This window comes from Chanodichthys erythropterus, chromosome 10, assembly GCF_024489055.1.
Source record: "Chanodichthys erythropterus isolate Z2021 chromosome 10, ASM2448905v1, whole genome shotgun sequence".
Classification (NCBI taxonomy): domain Eukaryota; kingdom Metazoa; phylum Chordata; class Actinopteri; order Cypriniformes; family Xenocyprididae; genus Chanodichthys; species Chanodichthys erythropterus.
The window spans coordinates 49,116,835-49,140,858 of NC_090230.1; the positions used below are offsets into that span (position 1 = coordinate 49,116,835).

Below are 24,024 nucleotides of genomic sequence, written 5' to 3' on the forward strand. Positions count from 1 at the left end.
AGTGGGTGAGTTTTTAAGTCATTGTCACTCATTCGTCTCTTAGTCCTTATTTCTCCAGTGCTGCTTCCAATGCGGAAGAGATTAGTTCCTTTGGGTTCACTCATATGATAAGACAGAAGAGCGTTATATCCAGAGTCAGCATCAACAGCTCTGATCTTGGCTACAAAGTATCCCGCTTCAGCAGAGTAGGGAATGTTCTCAGTATTAACTGATCCAGGGTCAGAATAAGGCGCTAAAATAACTGGACTGTTGTCATTCTCATCCAGAATAAACACATTTACAGTCACATTACTGCTCAGAGGAGGAACACCAGAGTCTGTTGCCATCACTTCAAACTGAAATCTTTTCGTTTCTTCGTGATTAAATGATTGCAAACTGAATATTTCTCCACTCAAAGAGTTTATATTTATCAGTGTTGTTATAGGAACACTGGAGCTGGAACTGTCTAACAGTGAATATGAAAGTTCTGCGTTCTCACCAGTGTCTGAATCATCAGCTGTCACTTTTGTCACGAGACCTCCAGCTTGACTATTCTCACTTAGAAAAGCGTTAATAACGGGTGCTGGGAAATGTGGGGCATTGTCATTAACATCAGAGATATGTACAGTTATAACAGTGCTGCTGGAGAGAGACGGAGTTCCTTCATCTGCAGCTGTAATTGTGATGTTATGCTGAGAAACACTCTCTCTGTCCAGAGGTCCGTCTACCACTAGAGAATAATGATTGTTATATGACGTCTCTAGTTTGAAAGGAAACGAACCTTTCAGAGCACAGTGTACAATACCATTTTTACCTCCATCTTTATCAGACACTGTAACTAAAGCAACAGCAGTTCCTGACTTTGTGTCCTCTTTCACACTTTCCAGCAGGGGAGTCACAATTATCTCTGGTGCATTATCATTTTCGTCCATAACTTCTATTAAAACTTTACATGGTGTGCTCTTTGGTGGACTGCCTTTATCCTTTGCTTGAACTCGTAACTCAATAGCAGGATTTTCCTCGTAATCAATTTGCCCTTTTACAACAATATTTCCAGTCTCGGGGATAATAGTAAATAGATCTTTCTTTTTTCCATGACCAACAAAGGAGTAAACAACTTCACGGTTTATTCCTTCATCCAAATCAGCGGCAAAGACGGAGATAACTTTAGTACCAGCAGCAACATTTTCTTTTAGTTTGACTTTGTAAAGAGGTTGGCTGAACACTGGGTTATTGTCATTAACATCCATAACGTTTATAATAATATTTACAGCTCCAGATTTCGGTGGTTTTCCTCCATCTACTCCGGTGAGTACTAACTTAATTGTCGCTTGTTTCTCTCGATCTAAAGCCTTGTTCAGCACTAACTCTGCAGACACACTCTGGTCTTCACTCTGTGTATCTAGACTGAAATGTTCATTCGGACTCAGTTTGTACTCTTTCAGAGAATTACTGCCAATATCAGAGTCCTCGGCCACAGGGAGAGGAAATCTCTCTCCAGGGCTTGCGTTTTCACTAATATTCACAGTAAATACTTTAACAGGAAAATGTGGCGCATTGTCGTTTATATCCAAGATCTTAATTTCCACCCTGTAAAGACGATGAGGATTTTTAGCGAGAGCCTCTATATTCAAAGAGCATTTCTGATTCGACACACATAACTCCTCACGGTCAATCCTTTCATTAACAAACAGCACGCCAGTTTTCAGATTTACGTCAAAATACTTCTTATTTGATCCAGTCACAATCTCAAACATGCGAGATTCCAGTTCGTGAACATTTATGTTCAGATCTTTCGCTATATTCCCAACAACTGTTCCCTTATTTACCTCTTCCGGTACGGAATAGACGATCTGAGCAAACGCAGAATCCAGCAAAGAAAGGAAAAATATAAATCCACATTCGAAAAAATATCCCATAAATGCCATGATGATCATTCACAACTGGCTTGAGGACAGAAAAAAAGATAAATCCCGAAAGAACTGAATATTTCTTCTTTGCATTAAGAAACACGAGTCGAAATAGAAACCAGCATCTTGTCTCAACGACACACACACACACACTAACACCAAGAGTCTGAGAGAGAGAGGCTTCAGATTAATGCCTATAAACCTTAAACTGACGGTCTGCAGTGACACCATGTGCTGAAATTATGCCATAACATGAATAATGTAGCCTATAACTAAATCTGTTGAAGGAACAACAAAATGCTGGGAGACAACAACAACAAAAATAGTAATATTTAAAGTAATCAAAAAAAATGAAGAGCACCGCAAAATATATGATAGTGTCAGAATTCGTATAATGTAATTGTTAATGCTGCTAATATTACTGAAAACAAATAAAATAAAACGTCTAAAAAAGACGCTAGCTAAAAATGTATTGAATTCTCCACGCAATGGGGCAAGAAATGGCAGAATGCTGCTATGCAACAAAATTAATGATCCTTTTTGGGAGTTGCACAGAGACACGGTGAAGAGGTCAAAGCAGTTGTTACTATATCATTGAAAACCATACGGTTGGAATGTTGTTGACCAGTCGGCATTTGTTACGTTTGCTTGACATCGTTTTTCTGTTTTGTAAACATAGAATATAATATTTTTTTGACAACCATAAGAAATGACTGTGAACAGCTTAGAACAATTCAGCTGTGAATATTTTTAACGCTAATTTAAAACGATATTCTTACCTTCCCATTGCTTGGAAGAGTTTGGGTGCGCGTAAAAGTGTCTTCTCCACTATTAATGCTGATCAGCTCCGCGTCTGCTGGTGGAAACGGCGAGGGGAAAACGACTACATCACTCTTTATTGTGTCTGAACTAAAACACACATCGTACTGTTGAGTAGATTTAGAGAAGGACCAGCTTCCGTCTGGATGGGTGCTGATCACTGGAGCGCTGTACCTGCTGAAACTGCCGTCTGTCCTGTAGCATTTAGCTGCTATCAAACCCACGAGACTCAGTAAAAAGATGACTGATACTGAGACAATAGCGATGAGCAGATACACATTCAGATCGGAAAAACTCTCCTCTTTCACAGGAACTTCTCTGAATGATGTCTTTATGTCATCCAGTCTCTCAACAACCACAACATCCATGGACATAGTGGCTGAGAGTGATGGCTCTCCATTATCACACACTGTAATAAGAAGCGGGTGAGTTTTTAAGTCATTGTCACTCATTCGTCTCTTAGTCCTTATTTCTCCAGTGCTGCTTCCAATGCGGAAGAGATTAGTTCCTTTGGGTTCACTCATATGATAAGACAGAAGAGCGTTATATCCAGAGTCAGCATCAACAGCTCTGATCTTGGCTACAAAGTATCCCGCTTCAGCAGAGTAGGGAATGTTCTCAGTATTAACTGATCCAGGGTCAGAATAAGGCGCTAAAATAACTGGACTGTTGTCATTCTCATCCAGAATAAACACATTTACAGTCACATTACTGCTCAGAGGAGGAACACCAGAGTCTGTTGCCATCACTTCAAACTGAAATCTTTTTGTTTCTTCGTGATTAAATGATTGCAAACTGAATATTTCTCCACTCAAAGAGTTTATATTTATCAGTGTTGTTATAGGAACACTGGAGCTGGAACTGTCTAACAGTGAATATGAAAGTTCTGCGTTCTCACCAGTGTCTGAATCATCAGCTGTCACTTTTGTCACGAGACCTCCAGCTTGACTTTTTTCGCTTAGGAAAGCGTTAATAACGGGTGCTGGGAAATGTGGGGCATTGTCATTAACATCAGAGATATGTACAGTTATAACAGTGCTGCTGGAGAGAGACGGAGTTCCTTCATCTGCAGCTGTAATTGTGATGTTATACTGAGAAACACTCTCTCTGTCCAGAGGTCCGTCTACCACTAGAGAATAATGATTGTTATATGACGTCTCTAGTTTGAAAGGAAACGAGCCTTTCAGAGCACAGTGTACAATACCATTTTTACCTCCATCTTTATCAGACGCTGTGACTAAAGCAACAGCAGTTCCTGACTTTGTGTTTTCTTTCACAGTTTTCAGAAGTGGAGTCACAATTATCTCTGGTGCATTATCATTTTCATCGATAACTTCTATTAAAACTTTACATTGGGTGTTCTTTGGAGAGTTGCCTTTGTCTCTTGCACGAACTCGCAATTCAATTGCAGGATTCTCCTCGAAGTCAATTTGCCCTTTTACAAAAATATCTCCAGTCTCGGGGGTAATGGTAAATAAATCTTGTTTCTTACCATGATCAACAAACGAATAAACAATTTCACTGTTTACGCCTTCATCCAAATCAGTGGCAGACACAGAGATAACTTTAGTACCAGCAGCAACATTTTCTTTTAGTTTGACTTTGTAAAGAGGTTGGCTGAACACTGGGTTATTATCATTAATATCCATAACGTTTATAATAATATTTAAAGTCCCTGATTTCGGTGGATTTCCTCCATCTACTCCGGTGAGTACTAACTTAATTGTCGCTTGTTTCTCTCGATCTAAAGCCTTGTTCAGCACTAACTCTGCAGACACACTCTGGTCTTCACTCTGTGTATCTAGACTGAAATGTTCATTCGGACTCAGTTTGTACTCTTTCAGAGAATTACTGCCAACATCAGAGTCCTCGGCCACAGGGAGAGGAAATCTCTCTCCAGGGCTTGCGTTTTCGGTAATATTCACAGTAAATATTTTAACAGGAAAATGTGGCGCATTGTCGTTTATATCCAAGATCTTAATCTCCACCCTGTAAAGGTAATGAGGATTTTCAGCGAGAGCCTCTATATTCAAAGAGCATTTCTGATTCGACACACATAACTCTTCACGGTCAATCCTTTCATTAACAAACAGCACGCCAGTTTTCAGATTTACGTCAAAATACTTCTTATTAGATCCAGTCACAATCTCAAACATGCGAGATTCCAGTTCGTGAACATTTATGTTCAGGTCTTTCGCTATATTCCCAACAACTGTTCCCTTATTTACCTCTTCCGGTACGGAATAGACGATCTGAACAAACGCAGAATCCAGCAAAGAAAGGAAAAATATAAATCCACACTCGAAATATCCCATAAATGCCATGATGGTCATTCACAACTGGCTTGAGGACAGAAAAAGAAAATAAAAGCGAGAGAATCGAATATTTCTTCCTTGCACTAGGAAACACGAGACGAAACAGAAACCTGCATCATGTCTCAACGACACACACACACACTAACACCAAGAGTCTGAGAGAGAGAGGCTTCAGATTAATGCCTATAAACCTTAAACTGACGGTCTGCAGTGACACCATGTGCTGAAATTATGCCATAACATGAATATTCTATTTCCAAACCCATTGAAGAAACACATGACGCATTTGAGATTAAATGACAACACAAAATACAAGTCCAAGTTACCAAACACTAAAAAAAAAACAAGACTATAATACATCATAATCATTTTAATTTGTCAAAAATTGAGAAGCACATGTTAAAATTCCTCATAAATGTAACATTTTCACACTACAATTCATATTAATGTGCTGCTGTCCATGGTACTGGTCGATGCAGTCACAACACAATAACCCCTTATAGTTAAATGCGATATTAAACCTGTCAGCCACAAATATAAAAACACACAAGTACATACATATTTCAAAATGTCAATTCATTTATGGTTAAATGAGTATTAATGCCGTCAGTACTGCTGAATTAATTACTAAAAATCACAATCTGCACGTGAACTCCTAGATCCAGTGATTCGTCTTGTAATGGATATAAGCAATTATTGAATTATCTAGGGCATGCATTGAACTATCCAGTGCAACAATACAAGCGCTTTTAGTTATACATAGTATGGTTCTCTTTTCAAAACATAAGACTTATAAGTATAAGATATACTTTAATATAGCCTACTACTATATATCTATATTGAACATAATAAAAAATACAAGCCGCTTTACTACAAATGTAATGCCTTACCTTTCGGTAGAGTTTTTGTCAGCGAAAATGAATCTTCATCAATTATGCTTATCAACTCGCCATGTTTATGTTGGGCTGGTACAGGAAACACTACCACATCACTCTTTATTGTGTCTGAACTAAAACACACGTCGTACTGTTGAGTAGATTTAGAGAAGGACCAGCTTCCGTCTGGATGGGTGCTGATCACTGGAGCGCTGTACCTGCTGAAACTGCCGTCTGTCCTGTAGCATTTAGCTGCTATCAAACCCACGAGACTCAGTAAAAAGATGACTGATACTGAGACAATAGCGATGAGCAGATACACATTCAGATTGGAAAAACTTTCCTCTTTCACAGGAACTTCTCTGAATGATGTCTTTATGTCATCCAGACTCTCAACAACCACAACATCCATGGACATAGTGGCTGAGAGTGATGGCTCTCCATTATCACTCACTGTAATAAGAAGCGGGTGAGTTTTTAAGTCATTGTCACTCATTCGTCTCTTAGTCCTTATTTCTCCAGTGCTGCTTCCAATGCGGAAGAGATTAGTTCCTTTGGGTTCACTCATATGATAAGACAGAAGAGCGTTATATCCAGAGTCAGCATCAACAGCTCTGATCTTGGCTACAAAGTATCCCGCTTCAGCAGAGTAGGGAATGTTCTCAGTATTAACTGATCCAGGGTCAGAATAAGGCGCTAAAATAACTGGACTGTTGTCATTCTCATCCAGAATAAACACATTTACAGTCACATTACTGCTCAGAGGAGGAACACCAGAGTCTGTTGCCATCACTTCAAACTGAAATCTTTTTGTTTCTTCGTGATTAAATGATTGCAAACTGAATATTTCTCCACTCAAAGAGTTTATATTTATCAGTGTTGTTATAGGAACACTGGAGCTGGAACTGTCTAACAGTGAATATGAAAGTTCTGCGTTCTCACCAGTGTCTGAATCATCAGCTGTCACTTTTGTCACGAGACCTCCAGCTTGACTATTCTCACTTAGGAAAGCGTTAATAACGGGTGCTGGGAAATGTGGGGCATTGTCATTAACATCAGAGATATGTACAGTTATAACAGTGCTGCTGGAGAGAGGCGGAGTTCCTTCATCTGCAGCTGTAATTGTGATGTTATACTGAGAAACACTCTCTCTGTCCAGAGGTCCGTCTACCACTAGAGAATAATGATTGTTATATGACTTATCTAGTTTGAAAGGAAAAGAACCTTGTACAGCACAATGCACAACACCGTTTTTACCTCCATCTTTATCAGAAACTGTGACTAAAGCAACAGCAGTTCCCGGTTTCGAGTCCTCTTTCACACTTTCCAACAGAGGAGTTGTAACTATCTCTGGCACATTGTCATTTTCATCCACAACTTCTATCAAAACTTTGCAGTGTGTACTTTTTGGAGGGCTGCCCTTATCTCTCGCCTGAACTCGCAACTCAATTGCAGAATCTTCCTCATAATCAATTTGTCCTTGAACAACAATTTCCCCAGAGTTAGAATTAATTGTAAACCGGTTCATTTCATCGGTATTTCCATGTCCAAGAAATGAATATTGAATTTCACCATTGATGCCCTCATCCAAATCACTGGCGGAAACAGAAGTTATTTTGGTTCCAATTGGTGCGTTTTCCTTCACCTTAACTTTGTACAAAGATTTGCTGAAAATGGGTTTATTATCGTTTATATCCATGACGTTAACAACAATACTCAAGGTTCCAGATTTGGGAGGTTTTCCTCCGTCAATAGCGGTTAGTATTAAGTGAATAACGGCTTGTTTCTCTCTGTCTAAAGCTTTCTGTAGTACTAACTCAGCAGATATACTCTTTTGCCCGCTATGAACATCCAAAGAAAAATATTCATTTGAACTGAGTTTGTAATCTTTCAGAGAATTAGTGCCGACATCTGAATCTTTTGCGATTGGAAGAGGAAATCTTTCTCCTTCATTTGCATCCTCTGTAACATTTACAACATATGTGCTGTCAGGAAAAAACGGAGCATTGTCGTTCACATCCACAATTATAATTTCAAGCCGATAAAGTCTGTGAGGATTCTGAGCAAGAGCTTCTAAATTCAATGTACATTTCTGATTATTGCCACACAAGTCCTCACGATCAATCCTGTCTTTGACAAACAGCGACCCCGTTTTCACATTTACATCAAAATACTTTGCATTTGATCCAGGCATAATCTGAAACATGCGAGATTCTAGTTCCTGAGCACTGATCTTGAGCTCTTTTGCTACATTCCCGATCACGGTTCCTTTATTTACCTCCTCGGAGACGGAATAGACAATCTGGCCAAGCGAAGATTTCCATAAAGGCAGAAATAAAACGATCCAGAAGCCATAAGATTCTGTGACATCCATGATTGTGCAATAAAATGTCCTGCGATTTATTTCGTGTAAAAGCGATCAGGGGCGTAGCACCAAATTTTGGGCCCTGGGTACAAACCATCTTGCTGGGCCCCCGTACCAAATACCATAGTGATACCAATGGGAGGGGTATTGCATTTTTATCATAATAACACTTAAAGGTGCCCAAGAATGCTTTTTTACAAGATGTAATATAAGTCTAAGGTGTCTCCTGAATGTGTCTGTTAAGTTTCAGCTCAAAATACCCCATAGATTTTTTTAAATTAATTTTTTTAACTGCCTATTTTGGGGCATCATTAACTATACACTGATTTTTTCAGCGCGCCGCCCCTTTAAATCGCGTGCTCCCTGCCACACGAGCTCTCCACTATATTACAGCACATTTACAAAGTTCACACAGCTAATATAACCCTCAAATGGATCTTTACAAGATGTTCATCATGCATGCTGTGTGCATACATCGAATCATGTGAGTAAAGTATTTATTTTGATGTTTACATTTGATTCTCTGAGTTTGAGGCTATGCTTTGTGGCTAACGGCTAATGCTACACTGTTGGAGAGATTTATAAAGAATGAAGTTGTGTTTATGCATTATACAGACTGCAAGTGTTTAATAATGAAAATAGCGACGGCTCTTGTCTCCGTGAATTCAGTAAGAAACGATGGTAACTTTAACCACATTTAACAGTACATTAGCAACATGCTAACGAAACATTTAGAAAGACAATTTACAAATATCACTAAAAATATCATCCTATCATGGATCATGTCAGTTATTATTGCTCTATCTGCCATTTTTCGCTGTTGTTCTTGCTTGCTTACCTTGTCTGTGCACAGATCCAGACGTCAATACTGCCTTTCCTTGTCTAACGCTCGAACATGGGCTGGCATATATGGAAATATTGGGGGCGTACATATTAATGATCCCGACTGTTACGTAACAGTCGGTGTTATGTTGAGATCCGTGTGTTTTCCGGAAGTCTTTTAAACAAATGAGATTTACATAAGAAAGAGGAAGCAATGGGGTTTGAAACTCAATGTATGTCTTTTCCATGTAGGCTACTGAACTCTTGTTATTCAACTATGCCAAGGTAAATTCAATTTTTGATTCTAGGGCACCTTTAAAATGTAAACAAAATAAGCCACACTCTGATTAATATATTTTTTGTCTGAAACTGAAATATATGGCTTTAAATGGTTGCTAAAATATCCTTTATTGTCACAATACCTTTTTTTAAAGTGTAGGCTAAGTACAAGTTAATTGCTGATTATTTGTCTGTTTAAAATAAATGCAGACTATAGAATCACAGGGTACACTAACCGCCAAACTAAACATTCAGTCTTTGAATTACGTTTTAAAATAAGTCATTTTCAATCATTAAGATGTGCATTAAACTGAGAACAATCCTGTACTTAATGTAAGAGCGTGCGCGAGCTAATTTGCATAACAATGCAGTAAAATAGGCGCTAACGATCTGTGTTTTCGCGGGTGTTAGATTTTGACAATGGAGGGAAATATGCAGTGTTTTCATGTAAACTTCTGACTCTGGGGAGAACTGCAGCAGAAGAGGAGACAAGCTGCTCAGCTGCCTGGAGTGGCTGTGTGTTGAGCTCCCAGCCCCGCCTCCGTCTGCTTCTCACTCCGTTATTTACTCAGAAATATTGTTTGCTCGCCATGTAGGGTGTGATACTATAAAGTATTGGTATATTATTCAAATAGAGTACGAACATAAATGTATGCTATTCTACCTGGAGTAGATATTTATGTTAAAACAATGTCAATGCTCTGATGCATTTGGAGCTCACCTTTCTTTTCAAAAAACTGAGTGAGCAACTGCTTGCCCTCATTTGCCTTTCTCTCTTTAATCTTCTTTTCTTTTCGTTTTTGAGCCCCTGATTTTCCTTTCTTAAGGAAAGACATGACTCTTCCCCTGTCTTCCTAGTTCATATCACGGCTAACTCTAGCTCCTGTCTCATTAACTGATTCACCGCAGGTCCGCAGCAGAAGCACCTGACTTGCGGGTCGTACCATTTACATTGATTCGAGAGGGGTGGTGGGGCCCTGCACAGCATGAAAATGATTTTTTTTTATACCAAACCAGTGTCTAACTACAAGTTTAGTTTTGCACAAGAGCTTTTTTATTTGTACATAAATGCTATACAAATGTTAGTGTATGTATATGCATGTATAGAAAACTGACTTCTAAGGGGGCCCCCCCTGCCTCGGGCCCTGGGTACTCGGTACCCTTTACCCCCCCAGTCCGACGCCCCTGAAAGCGATTAAAACAACTAAACATGCCTCTCTCGATACAACCCGAAATCCCGACGCAGAAGCTACTATAAGCTTTTGTTATTTGCACCCTTTCAACGCATGTTCTGTTGCTGTAAAGGAGGAGCTCAGATGACTCTCAAAGTCATGGTCTGCAGTGCCACCACGTGTTGTAACAGTGATGAAACAATGAGATGTTACTTTATATACGTTTCTATAAAAGAGAGAGTAAACTAAACATATCAACGTCTTCATAAATTTAAATTTGAACCTTGATATCTACGCAATCATTACAATACAGAAAAAAAGTTTTGTTTTGTATTACAGGAAATACAAATATTGAGAAGGAATATATGTCACTACCGCTGTCCGTGGAACTGAAGATATTTTGCTCTTTAAATACAAAACATGCTATAATTAAAGCATAAATCAAACAAATGTACAAGCAGCAGTATTGTATGACAAGGTAATTATTCCAGCATACAAATGTGTACTATATTGCCAGAGTCACGAGATAATGAACTAATTTACAAAACTAAAATGTTTCATCTTAACAAGTGAAAAAATTTAAATAGTATATAAAATTTGTCGAAGCAGTCCCGCATTCTGCGTATTCTTTTTTTTATTTTTATGTTTAGAAATATCTTTAAGATGTTCGTAATGCAATAAAATCAAAATAAAACTTTATTTCCTATTTTATAAATTAATTCATTATTATTATTATTATTATTATTATTATAGACATCTAAACTGAAAAAGAAACTGTAAAGAGAGTTTAGAAAATTTTGCACGTCAATAGCAGATGTGAATAGCAATACACAAGTTACAATGTCTTACCTTCCCATTGCTTGGAAGAGTTTGGGTGCGCGTAAAAGTGTCTTCTCCACTATTAATGCTGATCAGCTCCGCGTCTGCTGCTGGAAACGGCGAGGGGAAAACGACTACATCACTCTTTATTGTGTCTGAACTAAAACACACATCGTACTGTTGAGTAGATTTAGAGAAGGACCAGCTTCCGTCTGGATGGGTGCTGATCACTGGAGCGCTGTACCTGCTGAAACTGCCGTCTGTCCTGTAGCATTTAGCTGCTATCAAACCCACGAGACTCAGTAAAAAGATGACTGATACTGAGACAATAGCGATGAGCAGATACACATTCAGATCGGAAAAACTCTCCTCTTTCACAGGAACTTCTCTGAATGATGTCTTTATGTCATCCAGTCTCTCAACAACCACAACATCCATGGACATAGTGGCTGAGAGTGATGGCTCTCCATTATCACACACTGTAATAAGAAGCGGGTGAGTTTTTAAGTCATTGTCACTCATTCGTCTCTTAGTCCTTATTTCTCCAGTGCTGCTTCCAATGCGGAAGAGATTAGTTCCTTTGGGTTCACTCATATGATAAGACAGAAGAGCGTTATATCCAGAGTCAGCATCAACAGCTCTGATCTTGGCTACAAAGTATCCCGCTTCAGCAGAGTAGGGAATGTTCTCAGTATTAACTGATCCAGGGTCAGAATAAGGCGCTAAAATAACTGGACTGTTGTCATTCTCATCCAGAATAAACACATTTACAGTCACATTACTGCTCAGAGGAGGAACACCAGAGTCTGTTGCCATCACTTCAAACTGAAATCTTTTTGTTTCTTCGTGATTAAATGATTGCAAACTGAATATTTCTCCACTCAAAGAGTTTATATTTATCAGTGTTGTTATAGGAACACTGGAGCTGGAACTGTCTAACAGTGAATATGAAAGTTCTGCGTTCTCACCAGTGTCTGAATCATCAGCTGTCACTTTTGTCACGAGACCTCCAGCTTGACTTTTCTCGCTTAGGAAAGCGTTAATAACGGGTGCTGGGAAATGTGGAACATTGTCATTAACATCAGAGATATGTACAGTTATAACAGTGCTGCTGGAGAGAGATGGAGTTCCTTCATCTGCAGCTGTAATTGTGATGTTATACTGAGAAACACTCTCTCTGTCCAGAGGTCCGTCTACCACTAGAGAATAATGATTGTTATATGACGTCTCTAGTTTGAAAGGAAACGAGCCTTTCAGAGCACAGTGTACAATACAATTTTTACCTCCATCTTTATCAGACACTGTGACTAAAGCAACAGCAGTTCCTGACTTTGTGTCCTCTTTCACACTTTCCAGCAGGGGAGTCACAATTATCTTTGGTGCATTATCATTTTCATCCATAACTTCTATTAAAACTTTACAATGTGTGCTCCTTGGTGGGCTTCCTTTATCTCTTGCTTGAACTCGTAACTCAATAGCAGGATTTTCCTCATAATCAATTTGCCCTTTTACAACAATATCTCCGGTCTCGGGGATAATAGTAAAAGTGTTTTGTTTCTTTCCGTGACCAGCAAACGAGTAAACAACTTCACGGTTTATTCCTTCATCCAAGTCAGAGGCAAAGACAGATAAAACTTTAGTACCAGAAGGAACATTTTCTTTTATTTTGACTTTGTAAAGAGGTTGGCTGAACACTGGGTTATTATCATTAGCATCCATAACGTTAACAATAATATTTAAAGTCCCTGATTTCGGTGGTTTTCCTCCATCTACTCCGGTGAGTACTAACTTAATTGTCGCTTGTTTCTCTCGATCTAAAGCCTTGTTCAGCACTAACTCTGCAGACACACTCTGGTCTTCACTCTGTGTATCTAGACTGAAATGTTCATTCGGACTCAGTTTGTACTCTTTCAGAGAATTACTGCCAACATCAGAGTCCTCGGCCACAGGGAGAGGAAATCTCTCTCCTGGATTGGCTGTTTCAGTTACATTTATAATAAACACTTTAACAGGAAAATGTGGCGCATTGTCGTTTATATCCAAGATCTTAATCTCCACCCTGTAAAGACGATGGGGATTTTTAGCGAGAGCCTCTATATTCAAAGAGCATTTCTGATTCGACACACATAACTCCTCACGGTCAATCCTTTCATTAACAAACAGCACGCCAGTTTTCAGATTTACGTCAAAATACTTCTTATTTGATCCAGTCACAATCTCAAACATGCGAGATTCCAGTTCCTGAACATTTATGTTCAGGTCTTTCGCTATATTCCCAACAAATGTTCCCTTATTTATCTCTTCCGGTACGGAATAGACGATCTGAGCAAACGCAGAATCCAGCAAAGAAAGGAAAAATATAAATCCACACTCGAAATATCCCTTAAATGCCATGATGGTCATTCACAACTGTCTTGAGGACAGAAAAAAATAATAATAATAAACGCGAAGGAATCGAATATCTCTTCGTTGCACTAGGAAACACGAGACGAAATAGAAACCAGCATCTTGTCTCAACGACACACACACTAACATCAATAGTCTGCTGAGAGAGAGAGGCTTCAGATTAATGCCTATAAACCTTAAACTGACGGTCTGCAGTGACACCATGTGCTGAAATTATGCCATAATAGGAATTTAAACATCAGTTCAAAGAACAAAATGCTGGGAGACAACAACAAAAATAGTATAATATTCAAAGGAATCCAACAATGAAAAAAAAACTGCAAAAATATACATTATCAGACAAACCCAGCGATTGGATTGTTTAAACTCAGCGGTTGGGTTAAATGTTTGCCCAACGTGCTGGGCAGTATTATTTAACTCAACTATTTAAAAAAAAAAAAAAAATGACTATATGGCTGGGTTAAAATGAACCCCAAATAGGTTGGAAATTAAAAAATCAGACACATAATTACTAGAGGCAACAATAATAATAAGGTGAATATTTATTAATAAACAATTTAATAAATGTTTATTGTTTAATTATTATTCATTAAACTTCTTAATAAATGTTCATAAACATATTAATAAATGGTAATTTCCAACGTAATTTGGGTTCATTTTAAGCAAGCAATACAGTTATTTTTAAACAATAGTCGGGTAAATAAAACTACCCAGCAGGTTGAGCAAACATTTCACCCATTCGCTGGGTTTGACCATTTTCAACCCAACTTGGGTTGTTTTAACCAATAATTTTTTAGAGTATACTTATTGTGTAATTCACATGTTAATGCTGCTAATATTACTGAAAACAAACAGAATAAAACGACTTTAATTAAAAACAAGTGAAACAACCACGTTGTGAAAACCAAATCAACATTTGTGACAATGATAAGAAATAACTGTGAACAGCTTAAAACAATTCAGCTGTGAAAATTTTAACACTAATTTAAAAAGATATTCTTACCTTCCCATTGGTAGGAAGAGTTTGGGTGCGCGTAAAAGTTTCTTCTCCACTATTAATGCTGATCAACTCCGCGTCTGCTGGTGGAAACGGCGAGGGGAAAACGACTACATCACTCTTTATTGTGTCTGAACTAAAACACACATCGTACTGTTGAGTAGATTTAGAGAAGGACCAGCTTCCGTCTGGATGGGTGCTGATCACTGGAGCGCTGTACCTGCTGAAACTGCCGTCTGTCCTGTAGCATTTAGCTGCTATCAAACCCACGAGACTCAGTAAAAAGATGACTGATACTGAGACAATAGCGATGAGCAGATACACATTCAGATCGGAAAAACTCTCCTCTTTCACAGGAACTTCTCTGAATGATGTCTTTATGTCATCCAGACTCTCAACAACCACAACATCCATGGACATAGTGGCTGAGAGTGATGGCTCTCCATTATCACTCACTGTAATAAGAAGCGGGTGAGTTTTTAAGTCATTGTCACTCATTCGTCTCTTAGTCCTTATTTCTCCAGTGCTGCTTCCAATGCGGAAGAGATTAGTTCCTTTGGGTTCACTCATATGATAAGACAGAAGAGCGTTATATCCAGAGTCAGCATCAACAGCTCTGATCTTGGCTACAAAGTATCCCGCTTCAGCAGAGTAGGGAATGTTCTCAGTATTAACTGATCCAGGGTCAGAATAAGGCGCTAAAATAACTGGACTGTTGTCATTCTCATCCAGAATAAACACATTTACAGTCACATTACTGCTCAGAGGAGGAACACCAGAGTCTGTTGCCATCACTTCAAACTGAAATCTTTTTGTTTCTTCGTGATTAAATGATTGCAAACTGAATATTTCTCCACTCAAAGAGTTTATATTTATCAGTGTTGTTATAGGAACACTGGAGCTGGAACTGTCTAACAGTGAATATGAAAGTTCTGCGTTCTCACCAGTGTCTGAATCATCAGCTGTCACTTTTGTCACGAGACCTCCAGCTTGACTATCCTCACTTAGAAAAGCGTTAATAACGGGTGCTGGGAAATGTGGAACATTGTCATTAACATCAGAGATATGTACAGTTATAACAGTGCTGCTGGAAAGAGACGGAGTTCCTTCATCTGCAGCTGTAATTGTGATGTTATACTGAGAAACACTCTCTCTGTCCAGAGGTCCGTCTACCACTAGAGAATAATGATTGTTATATGACTTCTCCAGTTTGAAAGGAAAAGAACCTTGTACAGCACAATACACAACACCGTTTTTACCTCCATCTTTATCAGAAACTGTGACTAAAGCAACAGCAGTTCCCGGTTTTGAGTCCTCTTTCACACTTTCCAACAGAGGAGTCGTAACTATCACTGGCACATTGTCATTCTCATCCACAACTTCTATCAAAACTTTGCAGTGTGTACTTTTTGGAGGGCTGCCCTTATCTCTCGCCTGAACACGCAATTCAATTGCAGAGTTTTCCTCGTAATCAATTTGTCCTTGAACAACAATTTCCCCAGAGTTAGAATTAATTGTAAACCGGTTCATTTCATCGGTATTTCCATGTCCAAGAAATGAATATTGAATTTCACCATTGATGCCCTCATCCAAATCACTGGCAGAAACAGAAATTATTTTGGTTCCAATTGGTGCGTTTTCCTTCACCTTAACTTTGTACAAAGATTTGCTGAAAATGGGTTTATTATCGTTTATATCCATGACGTTAACAACAATACTCAAGGTTCCAGATTTGGGAGGTTTTCCTCCGTCAATAGCGGTTAGTATTAAGTGAATAACGGCTTGTTTCTCTCTGTCTAAAGCTTTCTGTAGTACTAACTCAGCAGATATACTCTGTTGCCCGCTATGAACATCCAAAGAAAAATATTCATTTGAACTGAGTTTGTAATCTTTCAGAGAATTACTGCCGACATCTGAATCTTTTGCGATTGGAAAAGGAAATCTGTCCCCCTCATTTGCATTCTCTGTAACATTTACAACATATGTGCTGTCAGGAAAAAACGGAGCATTGTCGTTCACATCCACAATTATAATTTCAAGCCGATAAAGTCTGTGAGGATTCTGAGCAAGAGCTTCTAAATTCAATGTACATTTCTGATTATTGCCACACAAGTCGTCACGATCAATCCTGTCTTTGACAAACAGCGACCCAGTTTTCACATTTACATCAAAATACTTTGCATTTGATCCAGGCATAATCTGAAACATGCGAGATTCTAGTTCCTGAGCACTGATCTTGAGCTCTTTTGCTATATTCCCGATCACGGTTCCTTTATTTACCTCCTCGGAGACGGAATAGACAATCTGGCCAAGCGAAGATTTCCATAAAGACAGAAATAAAACGATCCAGAAGCCGTAAGATTCTGTGACATCCATGATTGTGCAAGAAAATGTCCTGCGATTTATTTCGTGTAAAAGCGATTAAAACAACAAAACAGGCCTCTCTCGATACAACCCGAAATCCCGACGCAGAAGCTACTATAAGCTTTGGTTATTTGCACCCTTTCAACGCATGTTCTGTTGCTGTAAAGGAGGAGCTCAGATGACTCTCAAAGTCATGGTCTGCAGTGCCACCACGTGTTGTAACAGTGATGAAACGATGAGATGTTACTTTATACACTTTTCTATAAAAGAGAAAGTGAAGTAAACATATCACCGTCTTCATAAATTCACATCTAAACCTTCACATCTACGTAATAATTACGAAATAGAAAAAAAAAAGTTGTGTGTTGTGTATTCCAGCAAATTAACGAATAATGACAAGAAAAATACGTCACTACCGCTGTCCGTGGTACTGAAGTTATTTTGCTTTTTAAATTCAAAATAGGCTACAGTTTAGCAATAAAGCAAAAGCTAATGAAAAAAACAAACAGCAAGGTGGTAAAAGGTAATTATCCCAAAATAAAAAAAAAAAAAAAAAAAAAAAAAAAACTTAAGTAGACTAAAATACCACAAAAGTCGGTCTATACGCAGTCCTGCAGTGAAATAACTGTATCATCTGCAAAAATAACTGTATCATCCTAACAAGTAAGAATTTAAAATTAAGAATTTGTCAACAGCGTCTAGTGTTTTACTTGTTATCTTGAGTTTGGATGCGCTTGGGTGAACTTTTACTTTTAAATATAAATACATACATACATACATACATATATATATATATATATATATATATATCTATATATATATATATATAGATATATATATATAGATATATAGATACATACATGTATGAGCATCTCAACTAAAAATGTTTATAGAATGTTATAGAATGATTTATAGAATGTTATAAAATGTAATTTTATAAACATCTAAAATAAAAATGTCAAAAGAGCATAGAAAATAAGAAAACTCAACATCATGCAAATAATAATAATAATAAATAATAATAATAATAATAATAATAATAATAATAATAATGCAAGTCAAGTGCAGTAGATGTGAATAGTATTACACAAGTTACAATGTCTTACCTTCCCATTGCTTGGAAGAGTTTGGGTGCGCGTAAAAGTGTCTTCTCCACTATTAATGCTGATCAGCTCCGCGTCTGCTGCTGGAAACGGCGAGGGGAAAACGACTACATCACTCTTTATTGTGTCTGAACTAAAACACACGTCGTACTGTTGAGTAGATTTAGAGAAGGACCAGCTTCCGTCTGGATGGGTGCTGATCACTGGAGCGCTGTACCTGCTGAAACTGCCGTCTGTCCTGTAGCATTTAGCTGCTATCAAACCCACGAGACTCAGTAAAAAGATGACTGATACTGAGACAATAGCGATGAGCAGATACACATTCAGATCGGAAAAACTCTCCTCTTTCACAGGAACTTCTCTGAATGATGTCTTTATGTCATCCAGACTCTCAACAACCACAACATCCATGGACATAGTGGCTGAGAGTGATGGCTCTCCATTATCACACACTGTAATAAGAAGTGGGTGAGTTTTTAAGTCATTGTCACTCATTCGTCTCTTAGTCCTTATTTCTCCAGTGCTGCTTCCAATGCGGAAGAGATTAGTTCCTTTGGGTTCACTCATATGATAAGACAGAAGAGCGTTATATCCAGAGTCAGCATCAACAGCTCTGATCTTGGCTACAAAGTATCCCGCTTCAGCAGAGTAGGGAATGTTCTCAGTATTAACTGATCCAGGGTCAGAATAAGGCGCTAAAATAACTGGACTGTTGTCATTCTCATCCAGAATAAACACATTTACAGTCACATTACTGCTCAGAGGAGGAACACCAGAGTCTGTTGCCATCACTTCAAACTGAAATCTTTTCGTTTCTTCGTGATTAAATGATTGCAAACTGAATATTTCTCCACTCAAAGAGTTTATATTTATCAGTGTTGTTATAGGAACACTGGAGCTGGAACTGTCTAACAGTGAATATGAAAGTTCTGCGTTCTCACCAGTGTCTGAATCATCAGCTGTCACTTTTGTCACGAGACCTCCAGCTTGACTATTCTCACTTAGAAAAGCGTTAATAACGGGTGCTGGGAAATGTGGGGCATTGTCATTAACATCAGAGATATGTACAGTTATAACAGTGCTGCTGGAGAGAGACGGAGTTCCTTCATCTGCAGCTGTAATTGTGATGTTATACTGAGAAACACTCTCTCTGTCCAGAGGTCCGTCTACCACTAGAGAATAATGATTGTTATATGACTTCTCCAGTTTAAAAGGAAAAGAACCTTGTACAGCACAATACACAACACCGTTTTTACCTCCATCTTTATCAGAAACTGTGACTAAAGCAACAGCAGTTCCCGGTTTTGAGTCCTCTTTCACACTTTCCAACAGAGGAGTTGTAACTATCTCTGGCACATTGTCATTTTCATCCACAACTTCTATCAAAACTTTGCAGTGTGTACTTTTTGGAGGGCTGCCCTTATCTCTCGCCTGAACTCGCAATTCAATTGCAGAATCTTCCTCATAATCAATTTGTCCTTGAACAACAATTTCCCCAGAGTTAGAATTAATGCTAAACAGATTCATTTCATCGGTATTTCCATGAAATGAATATTGAATTACACCATTTACGCCCTCATCCAAATCACTGGCAGAAACAGAAATTATTTTGGTTCCAATTGGTGTGTTTTCCTTCACCTTAACTTTGTAAAAAGATTTGCTGAAAATAGGCGTATTATCGTTTATATCCATGACGTTAACAACAATACTCAAGGTTCCAGATTTGGGAGGTTTTCCTCCGTCAATAGCGGTTAGTATTAAGTGAATAACGGCTTGTTTCTCTCTGTCTAAAGCTTTCTGTAGTACTAACTCAGCAGATATACTCTTTTGCCCGCTATGAACATCCAAAGAAAAATATTCATTTGAACTGAGTTTGTAATCTTTCAGAGAATTAGTGCCGACATCTGAATCTTTTGCGATTGGAAGAGGGAATCTTTCTCCTTCATTTGCATTCTCTGTAACATTTACAACATATGTGCTGTCAGGAAAAAACGGAGCATTGTCGTTCACATCCACAATTATAATTTCAAGCCGATAAAGTCTGTGAGGATTCTGAGCAAGAGCTTCTAAATTCAATGTACATTTCTGATTATTGCCACACAAGTCCTCACGATCAATCCTGTCTTTGACAAACAGCGACCCCGTTTTCACATTTACATCAAAATACTTTGCATTTGATCCAGGCATAATCTGAAACATGCGAGATTCTAGTTCCTGAGCACTGATCTTCAGCTCTTTTGCTATATTCCCGATCACGGTTCCTTTATTTACCTCCTCGGAGACGGAATAGACAATCTGGCCAAGCGAAGATTTCCATAAAGACAGAAATAAAACGATCCAGAAGCCATAAGATTCTGTGACATCCATGATTGTGCAAGAAAATGTCCTGCGATTTATTTCGTGTAAAAGCGATTAAAACAACTAAACATGCCTCTCTCGATACAACCCGAAATCACGACACAGAAGCTACTATAAGCTTTGGTTATTTGCACCCTTTCAACGCATGTTCTGTTGCTGTAAAGGAGGAGCTCAGATGACTCTCAAAGTCATGGTCTGCAGTGCCACCACGTGTTGTAACAGTGATGAAACAATGAGATGTTACTTTATATACTTTTCTATAAAAGAGAGAGTAAACTAAACATATCAACGTCTTCATAAATTCACATCTAAACCTTCACATCTATGCAACTATTACGAAACAGAACAAAAAGTTGTGTGTTGTGTATTCCAGCAAATTAACGAATAATGACAAGAAAAATACGTCACTACCGCTGTCCGTGGTACTGAAGTTATTTTGCTTTTTAAATTCAAAATAGGCTACAGTTTAGCAATAAAGCAAAAGCTAATAAACAAACAAACAACAGGGTGGTATACAAGGTAATTATTCCAACACAGGGAGAAAAAAAAAATCTTTAAGTAGACTAAATTACCACAAAAGTCGGTCTATACGCAGTCCTGCAGTGTGCCAAAGACAAGAGTCACTAAGAAACTAACAAGGCAGTACAAGTGATCCAAACTCTGTGTTGAAATTCGAAAGCTGTACAGTGATACTAATAATACACTAAAGTCACGAGATGCTGAAATAAATTGCAAAAATTATTGTATCATCCTAACAAGTAAGAATAAAAAAATACGTTTCTAACTTGTCAACAGCGTCTAGTATTTAACTTGTTATCTTAAGTTTGGATACGTTTGGGTGAACTTTTACTTTTAAAAAAAGTATGTATGTATGTATATATATATATATATATATATATATATATATATATATATATATATATATATATATATATAATTTTATAAGCATATAAACTACAACATGTCAAAGGAGAATAAAAAAAAAAGCTCAACATAATCGATGAAAAATAAATAAATAAATATTTCAAGTCAAGTGCAGTACATGTGAATAGCAAAACACAAGTTACAATGTCTTACCTTCCCATTGGTAGGAAGAGTTTGGGTGCGCGTAAAAGTGTCTTCTCCACTATTAATGCTGATCAACTCCGCGTCTGCTGGTGGAAACGGCGAGGGGAAAACGACTACATCACTCTTTATTGTGTCTGAACTAAAACACACGTCGTACTGTTGAGTAGATTTAGAGAAGGACCAGCTTCCGTCTGGATGGGTGCTGATCACTGGAGCGCTGTACCGGCTGAAACTGCCGTCTGTCCTGTAGCATTTAGCTGCTATCAAACCCACGAGACTCAGTAAAAAGATGACTGATACTGAGACAATAGCGATGAGCAGACACACATTCAGATCGGAAAAACTCTCCTCTTTCACAGGAACTTCTCTGAATGATGTCTTTATGTCATCCAGACTCTCAACAACCACAACATCCATGGACATAGTGGCTGAGAGTGATGGCTCTCCATTATCACTCACTGTAATAAGAAGCGGGTGAGTTTTTAAGTCATTGTCACTCATTCGTCTCTTAGTCCTTATTTCTCCAGTGCTGCTTCCAATGCGGAAGAGATTAGTTCCTTTGGGTTCACTCATATGATAAGACAGAAGAGCGTTATATCCAGAGTCAGCATCAACAGCTCTGATCTTGGCTACAAAGTATCCCGCTTCAGCAGAGTAGGGAATGTTCTCAGTATTAACTGATCCAGGGTCAGAATAAGGCGCTAAAATAACTGGACTGTTGTCATTCTCATCCAGAATAAACACATTTACAGTCACATTACTGCTCAGAGGAGGAACACCAGAGTCTGTTGCCATCACTTCAAACTGAAATCTTTTTGTTTCTTCGTGATTAAATGATTGCAAACTGAATATTTCTCCACTCAAAGAGTTTATATTTATCAGTGTTGTTATAGGAACACTGGAGCTGGAACTGTCTAACAGTGAATATGAAAGTTCTGCGTTCTCACCAGTGTCTGAATCATCAGCTGTCACTTTTGTCACGAGACCTCCAGCTTGACTATTCTCACTTAGAAAAGCGTTAATAACGGGTGCTGGGAAATGTGGGGCATTGTCATTAACATCAGAGATATGTACAGTTATAACAGTGCTGCTGGAAAGAGACGGAGTTCCTTCATCTGCAGCTGTAATTGTGATGTTATACTGAGAAACACTCTCTCTGTCCAGAGGTCCGTCTACCACTAGAGAATAATGATTGTTATATGACTTCTCCAGTTTGAAAGGAAAAGAACCTTGTACAGCACAATACACAACACCGTTTTTACCTCCATCTTTATCAGAAACTGTGACTAAAGCAACAGCAGTTCCCGGTTTTGAGTCCTCTTTCACACTTTCCAACAGAGGAGTTGTAACTATCTCTGGCACATTGTCATTTTCATCCACAACTTCTATCAAAACTTTGCAGTGTGTACTTTTTGGAGGGCTGCCCTTATCTCTCGCCTGAACCCGGAGTTCAATTGCAGAGTTTTCTTCGTAATCAATTTGTCCTTGAACAACAATTTCCCCAGAATTTGAATTAATTGTAAACCGGTTCAGTTCATCAGTATTTCCAAGAAATGAATACTGGACTTCACTATTGACGCCCTCATCCAAATCACTGGCAGAAACAGAAATGATTTTGGTTCCAATTGGTGTGTTTTCCTTCACCTTAACTTTGTATAAAGATTTGCTGAAAATAGGCGTATTATCGTTTATATCCATGACGTTAACAACAATACTCAAGGTTCCAGATTTGGGAGGTTTTCCTCCGTCAATAGCGGTTAGTATTAAGTGAATAACGGCTTGTTTCTCTCTGTCTAAAGCTTTCTGTAGTACTAACTCAGCAGATATACTCTGTTGCCCGCTATGAACATCCAAAGAAAAATATTCATTTGAACTGAGTTTGTAATCTTTCAAAGAATTAGTGCCGACATCTGAATCTTTTGCGATTGGAAGAGGAAATCTTTCTCCTTCATTTGCAATTTCTGTAACATTTACAACATATGTGCTGTCAGGAAAAAACGGAGCATTGTCGTTCACATCCACAATTATAATTTCAAGCCGATAAAGTCTGTGAGGATTCTGAGCAAGAGCTTCTAAATTCAATGTACATTTCTGATTATTGCCACACAAGTCCTCACGATCAATCCTGTCTTTGACAAACAGCGACCCAGTTTTCACATTTACATCAAAATACTTTGCATTTGATCCAGGCATAATCTGAAACATGCGAGATTCTAGTTCCTGAGCACTGATCTTGAGCTCTTTTGCTACATTCCCGATCACGGTTCCTTTATTTACCTCCTCGGAGACGGAATAGACAATCTGGCCAAGCGAAGATTTCCATAAAGACAGAAATAAAACGATCCAGAAGCCATAAGATTCTGTGACATCCAT

At 38.3% G+C, this 24,024-nt stretch overlaps 5 protein-coding genes and 1 pseudogene across 5 annotated transcripts; all 6 read right to left on the bottom strand.

The window, feature by feature from the left end:
- Positions 1-2,650: 2,650 nt before the first annotated feature.
- On the bottom strand, positions 2,651-5,032 carry LOC137028377 (protocadherin alpha-2-like). The gene has a single exon (XM_067397137.1). It carries the CDS (start codon positions 5,030-5,032, stop codon positions 2,651-2,653), a length of 2,382 nt encoding a protein of 793 aa, XP_067253238.1.
- Positions 5,033-5,893: 861 nt separating this feature from the next.
- LOC137028378 (protocadherin alpha-3-like) lies at positions 5,894-8,272 on the bottom strand. The gene has a single exon (XM_067397138.1). The coding sequence runs from the start codon at positions 8,270-8,272 to the stop codon at positions 5,894-5,896; it is 2,379 nt and encodes a 792-aa protein (XP_067253239.1).
- A 3,068-nt stretch (positions 8,273-11,340) lies between these two features.
- On the bottom strand, positions 11,341-13,749 carry LOC137028379 (protocadherin alpha-2 pseudogene; annotated as a pseudogene).
- Positions 13,750-14,746: 997 nt separating this feature from the next.
- LOC137028380 (protocadherin alpha-3-like) lies at positions 14,747-17,134 on the bottom strand. Its single transcript, XM_067397140.1, has one exon. It carries the CDS (start codon positions 17,132-17,134, stop codon positions 14,747-14,749), a length of 2,388 nt encoding a protein of 795 aa, XP_067253241.1.
- A 1,046-nt stretch (positions 17,135-18,180) lies between these two features.
- LOC137028381 (protocadherin alpha-8-like) lies at positions 18,181-20,592 on the bottom strand. The gene has a single exon (XM_067397141.1). The coding sequence runs from the start codon at positions 20,590-20,592 to the stop codon at positions 18,181-18,183; it is 2,412 nt and encodes an 803-aa protein (XP_067253242.1).
- A 1,020-nt stretch (positions 20,593-21,612) lies between these two features.
- LOC137028382 (protocadherin alpha-3-like) lies at positions 21,613-24,024 on the bottom strand. Its single transcript, XM_067397142.1, has one exon. It carries the CDS (start codon positions 24,022-24,024, stop codon positions 21,613-21,615), a length of 2,412 nt encoding a protein of 803 aa, XP_067253243.1.